Source organism: Gavialis gangeticus, unplaced genomic scaffold, assembly GCF_001723915.1.
Source record: "Gavialis gangeticus isolate Ggan-Ray unplaced genomic scaffold, GavGan_comp1, whole genome shotgun sequence".
NCBI classification, from domain to species: domain Eukaryota; kingdom Metazoa; phylum Chordata; order Crocodylia; family Gavialidae; genus Gavialis; species Gavialis gangeticus.
Genome location: NW_017728996.1, coordinates 34,982,308 through 34,989,180, shown reverse-complemented (window position 1 = coordinate 34,989,180; position 6,873 = coordinate 34,982,308). Strand labels below are relative to the sequence as shown.

Genomic DNA, 6,873 nt, shown 5'->3' with positions numbered 1-6,873 from the left:
GTAGGTTGACTGTGACAGATACCAATATTTCGTCCACCCCCCAGCACCCTGAAAGGGGATCCCTCACCAACTCTTCTATCCTAGAAATCGGGAATGCCATCAAGAAAACCAAGAACAATGAAGCTACTGGACTGGATGATATACCTGCTGAAATCTATAAGGCTGGTGATGAGGAACTGGTACTGAGACTCCATGAGTTTGTTCTTCAAATTTGAGATAACAAAGAGACCTTAGGGACCTGAGGAATGCCAACATCATAACCATCTTCAAGAGAGGAGATCTGTCTCTGTGTGGGAACTATTGTGGTATTGCCTTGCTTTCCACAGCAGGGAGAATCCTCGCCTTCATTCTCCTGACCTGGTTTCTAGCTCTTGCTGAGGAAGTCCTGCCAGAATCTCAGTGTGGTTTTAGATCATCCAATGACATGCTCATTGACTTTGTGAAGGCCTTTGGTTCCATCACTTGTGAAGCCTTGTGGAAAGTGCTGGCCAGACTTGAAAGTCCTGAAAAGTACATCAGGTTCTGAGGCTTCTCCATGACAAGATCATTCTTTATATTCTTTTGGAAACAGATCCATTTGTCATCTGTACTGAGGTCAAGCAAGGACGTGTCATTGCTCTAACTCTGTTCTCCATTAAGGACTGCCTTCCTTCTGGAATTGATATTGAATAGTGAATGGATGGAGGGCTTTTCAATCTGGGACATTTTTGTTCAAAAACCAAAGTACTCAAAACAGCCATCCTTGACCTTCAGTATGCTGATGACTGTACCATCCTTGCACATGCTGAGGAAAACCTCCAGACTGCTCTGGATGTTTTTGGAGAAACCTACCAAACTTTGGACCTTCTCGCAGCGTTGAGAGGACTAAAGTGCTCTATCAGGCTACCTTGGACCATGAATGTGATACCACCCCCTGCCCCAGAGAAAGATCCTGGTGGTAGTTAAGCACTTCCCCTATCTTGGCATCCACTTCTCTCAGAGAGTGAACATTGAAGAGGAGATCCAGCAGAGGAACTGGTACACAAGTGTGTCCTTTAGAAAATTGCTTTGGTATGTCTTTATTCATCACAATCTCTGGAAGGACACCAAGTTCCAGGTCTACAATGAAATTGTCACCCCCACCTTCATCTACAGATGTGAAACATGGGTGGCTTACTGTTGCCAGCTGAAGAGCCTGTAGAGGCATCACAGACAATACACCTAGAAAATCCTGCACATCACATGAGAAGATCACTGCAATGATGCCACCAGCATCCTTGCTGAGTCCAGTGTTTTTAGCATTGCGTCAGAGATCCTCAAGCAAAAACTTTACTGGGCCACACATTGTGTGCGGATGCCTGACTCTTGACTCCCAGGTTAGTGTGCTCTACTCCCAGCTTAGTAATGGCCTGAGAGATTGTGGTGCCAGGAAGAAATGCTACAAGGATACACTGAAGGCATACCTCAAGAAAATGGATGCTGACATTAAAAGCTGGCTGCAGACCAATTCCAAAGGCATCACAACCTCAATGAAGAGTCAACCCATTTCAAGCTTAAGCGTCTTGCCTTCGATAGAGAGGAGAGCTGAGAAAAGAAGAGGGGAGGAATACCAGCCTGCAGCCTACTGTCCCCTGCAGAAATATTTGCAACTTTTGTGGATGGATCTGTGACTCAAGGATTGGACTTTTAAATCACCTCAGGACCATCAGTGAGCCGTGGTAGAACTCATTTCCAAACTGAGGAATTGCTGACAATGGGGAAGGGGGCGGGGCATAAATTCTAGCTGACCCTCCAATAATTATATTTTATATGTGGAAAATAATAAAAAATGTACACATTTTCCAATTACCGTGGGCCATTTTGAATTCAAAGTCACCTTGGATTCAGGCAAATACAGCAAATCTGCTAGGTTTTGAAATGGTATGAATACTTGAATGCCTATAAGTTTCTGTAGGTATAATTTTTCTCCTTAGATTTTGCTATTGTTATGTTAGTTTTCCACATATTGATGCTTGCAAGTTTTATTCACGTTGAAAATATTTACTAGAAACATAGGCTTTCTATTTCTATTATTTCCAGCATGAAATCAGGAATCAAAATATAAATCTCTTCTCAAATTTTTTTACTTTATTTATTTAGGGTTTTTTTTCTTTTTTGAAGGAGCATGGGGGGTATGCAGGGTTGGGTGTGCATGTCTAGTATTGTTATATTCTTTTTGTTTATTTGTTTTTGTTTTGTTTTTTATAAGAGACATTAGATCAAGAATCTGCTGGAGGTTGTATCCTTCCTATTTCTAAAATTTGCAGTTGTAGAGCCCATACTCTGGCCAGACTGCTTTGAAGGACTGTGCCTTTGTTAGTTTTAGCTCTCAGACTGGTCTGTTGATATGGACTGCAAACACAGTTCACCATCCACTTGAGATTACCCAACCTGTTACTGTGAACAGAATTTACATTGTTCCAGGATGTATTTTCAGGGGCTAATGTGAAAGGCTGCACTCTCTTCTGCAGGCTGATTAAGGATAGATGAAGCAGTTAAACAGTGAAGGAACTGATCCCAGCATTTACTCAGAGGTGATGTAAACTCAGAATACATTTTTTGAGAGATTCAAAAGGTTTAACCAGCTTTACAAGAGTTATATTTTATGGCTAATCTGTGCTTCATAGTCAGGATAAGAAGCAAACATAGTCAAATTAGTGGGAAGTTTTTCACCAGAATTTCTTTACCATCTGGAAGTGCAGACATTTTGCGAGGTATTAATTCAGGGTTTTGGGTACTTGACAGAATTCAGAGCATATGGAAATTTATCCATCATTTCTGCTTTGGCATCACCCAGGAAGACTCTTCCCCACTACAACAAGGCCATGAGTAGAGCAGGATTTGAGGAAGAAAGGACATGTAGTTGATTTACATCTAGTAATATGGTGTAACCCTGGGATTAAAACCTCTTAAATTTATTCAGAGTTTGAGGATTATAGAGACTTTGCTACACAAAGATAAGGATTTCAAAATACTGTTATGATTTATGATAAACATTTGAGTGGGCCTGTTTTATTTCTTCAATGATCTAAGTCAGTGGAGGCCAACTGTTTTGGCAGGCACACCACAAATTTGGCCTGCACCCTTCCTGAGTGCCACTCTGATACCCTTCTTCTACCCAGTCTTCTGCTCTGCTTTTTGCTCCCTACTCCTTGCCTCCCTGCCCAATCTCTTCCTTTGCTTTCTGCCTCCTGCCCTGTGTCCCTTCCCTGATCTCCTGCTCTGCTTTCTTCTCCCTGCCCTATCTGCTGTTGTGCTGCAGATCTGCCACATGCCACACACAGAGACTCCCCATGCCACTTGTGGTATTCATAGCACAGGTTGGTCACCCTTGGTCATGGATAACTCAAGAAATACAAGGATTGATATGCCTTGAATGAAAGGTAGTTAATCAGAAAATATTTAATTGAAAATAAGCTGATTTTCAGGTGTAAACCTTCATGTAGTCCTTGTCACTTACCTCATTTTAGTTCAGCACTGTATCTTTCCTTGAGGAGTCTTATAGTTTTCCCCTGGCTGTTATGTTACAGCATGTATTCTAATGTCCTCATTGAAAAGAACTATTCTAAAGGAAGGAAGGAAGGAATTGTGAAAAGTTGGTGTGGACTATCAACACTTCTCATACCCTGTGTCAAGAGGCCTAAGAACAGGAAGGTAGTTCTCTGTCATACAGGATGTGATTAATAAGATCTCATTATTTCATTCAGGAACACCCCAAACAAAAGACTTCTGCACTGATTGTAGGCAGATAGTTTAAAATGTAAAACATAAATTTTCAAAGGAGCCCAAGGGAGGTAGAAGACCAAATACTAGCATTCAGTGGGAACTAGGGGTGTTTTTATACATGCTCTGGGAGTTTGAGGGGTGGGGAAGGGGGAAAGGAGGCTTTTAGTGGGGAGGGGGGCTTCAAGAGCTGCTCTAATTAAAGCACCCAGAGAGTCTTGCGCATCTGTGTTCCCATGCTTCAAAATGGCAGCAGAGGTGCTTTAACTAAAGCTTGTTGAAGTAGCTGTAGGTAAAGCACCCCTGCTGCCATTTGAAGTGCAGGGACGCTGATACACAAGATGTAGAGGCTGCCTGGAGCACAGTAGACTTGATTAATTGAGTCTGCTCCAATGCTCTGTAGTTACAATGCATTGGAGCAGCCTCCCAGGTTGTGTGTAGGCACCCTAGGGTCCTAGGCCTTAGGCAGATGTTTTCAAAGAACCTAAGTGTATTTATAATTCTCAAGTTATGAACTTTCCATTTTGTAAGGACAGATTTCATGTCTGTATAAACATGCCTAACTAGTACATGAGAATATTATGTCACATTCTCGTTCTCTGTTATCAATTTACCCGAGTTCATTATTATAGTTAAATATGATAAACCTTAATTATGCCAGTGTAAATCTGAACTTCTCCAGTTTTACAGTAGTTTTCACCAGCGATTCTAGATTTCTACCAGTGTATCAAAGAAAAAAAAGTTATGCTTAAACTGGAAAACCTCTCAGTAGCACTGACACATCACCTTTTTTCTTTCAGTTGCATCTATTTTCATGTTTTAGTTTTTCAGACTAACTCCAGGGCTAAGGACAGAAGTTACACATAAACTGCTTTAAGAGATCAAAAACTGGTTTAAACCTGTAACAGAACAGAAGCTCAGTGCACATAAACCAGTTTCAAAATGGCTGAAACTGGTTTAAGATAAACCTGGTTGAAAGAAGTATCAGACTTAACCGATTTAAGTCAAGCCAGTTTATGAAACTTCTTTCCCAGACTCCTTCCTGGTTCAGGTTAAATCAGTCCCCCAACATCCAAGCATTTTGCAGCCCTGGGCTGGGCAGTGCTGTCTGCTTCAGTGAGCAGAGCTGGCCCCATACCTCTGCTCCCTAGCTGGAGCAGTGAGGGCTGGCTTACTGGCCTCACTGGCTGGCTCACCAACCCCCCCCACTGGCAAACCCATGCTGGGGTCTGGGGCCAGGGAGAGGGGTTAAACTTCCCTTCTCCCAAATATGGAGCTACCCTGTCCTGTTTACTTAGTTCTGGCTGTGACTGTGGACTACAAATCCCAGGGGCACCTGGAAACAGGAAAAAGAAGTGATGAGTGATGAAGATCCTACTTCTGTGATTGTGAACTGCAAACCCCAGAGACCTCGGGGGCATCAGGAAGAGGAAGCAAACACAGAGCCCATGCTGGCTACTGTGCTGGAGAGCTGTGCTCTAGCATCCCCCAGCTTCTACCTTGAGCCACTGCAGGCATGTGGCTTGCCTTTCCTGAATCAAAAGTGAATGGCTGTTCATTTGCTTATTGGTTCAATCTTTGCAGCTTAGACTGCCCTGTAAAGACTGAATCAGTTCAGCCTCAGGCTTTTTGACTGTCTGTACTTAGCCCAGGTGGTCTAGTCCTTGTTAGACTTTCATTAACTTTGCTATGGTCCTTAGCAGGTATGATCTAGTATGGTCCTCAGTGTTATACTATAACTGGATATGATGGTGTCACAATATTTTATTGACTTCCATACTGTTTTTAGGTCGAAACCACTTATGAGAAATGTATCTGTGTTCTTCTTCCTAGTGGGGAAAGTGGTGCTGGAAAGACTGTCGCTGCTAAGTATATCATGGGTTACATCTCAAAGGTATCAGGAGGTGGCCCCAAAGTACAGGTGAGTGTAGAGCTGCAGGAAGGACATCATGTCAAAACTTATTGTATAGCAAAAATACCATATCCCTGTCCCCACATGGACAGCCACAGAAGATCTCTGCCAGAGAAACCAGTGTCTCTGCTGTCCCAGTGGTGGAAGTGTGAGATTTCCTGACTTTTAAACTCTGGAACACAACTCAGCTGGGTGAGAGATCTACCACTGCACAGATCTTGTGGTCCTCCCCAATGATAGGGAGCTCACAGAAGAGAAATTCAGTAGGTTAAAATGGCCTCTCTTCACAACTTTCATGCTAAATTTAAAAATTTGGGGGGAAAATGTTTTTAATAGCATTTCTAATCTTAAACTGTAGTGAGAAAAGTTTATTTATGGTAACCACATTTTATTTATTAAAGTCCAAAAACATATGCACTTATCTAGCAGTATGATCAAATGTGATATTTTTCACTAATTGGGCCTTCAGGTCTAGAAAGCATTGAATTGACCTGACTGCTCAGTCCACATAAGCATATTAATTAAAGTGAATGCAGTAAGTTAGCCATGAAATTCCATTAATTAAGTTGTTTGAGATAATCAGCTGATTGACTGGCAGCTATTCTGGGTAAGTAGGCTACCTTTTCCCAGTCTGTTCTTTTTTTGGTTACCATAATGTATTTGCCTTACTGAAAGCTCTGATGTTGATTATGATTTTCCTGTTTTGTTTTAGGAGACAATGATCTAGGGAACATTGCACAAAGTTATTCAGTAGCAAAGCAGATAATTCAGAGGATATATGCATTGTGTTAGTTTTGGAACAGACAATCATGTTATAAATAATTATTTTAGTTATTTTAAGTAAGCTCTTTGTACAAAATGCAAAATTAACTCAGTAGTTACAAATCACAGTTGATAAAACTGATAAGCTATGTTGAATAATGCATTTTTCTGGGATGAAATCCAACCCCCCCCCAATATAAACCTAGTTTCTACTAGCTTTGTGCAAAACATGAACAAACTGATCCTACTCCTAGGAAAGGAAATGACCTTTGGGCCAGTGTGGTTCCAATCTTCAAAAAAGGGAGGAAGGAGGACCCAGGAAACTATAGGCCAGTTAGTCTTACCTCGATCCTAGGCAAGCTGTTTGAGAAAATAATTCTGGCACACATCCAGGAGGGGACAGCAGGGGACTGCATGCTTAGGGGCAATCAGCACGGGTTCATCAGTGGCAGGTCCTG

The 6,873-nt window shown here is 41.9% G+C and overlaps 1 protein-coding gene across 1 annotated transcript in view; it reads left to right on the top strand.

Moving 5' to 3' along the window:
* MYO1E (myosin IE) overlaps positions 1-6,873 on the top strand; it is a 129,786-nt gene that overhangs the window by 23,218 nt on the left and 99,695 nt on the right. The window contains exon 4 of the mRNA XM_019504315.1: positions 5,575-5,662. Coding sequence (XP_019359860.1) covers positions 5,575-5,662 — 88 coding nt within the window. The remainder of the gene's footprint in view (positions 1-5,574; positions 5,663-6,873) is intronic.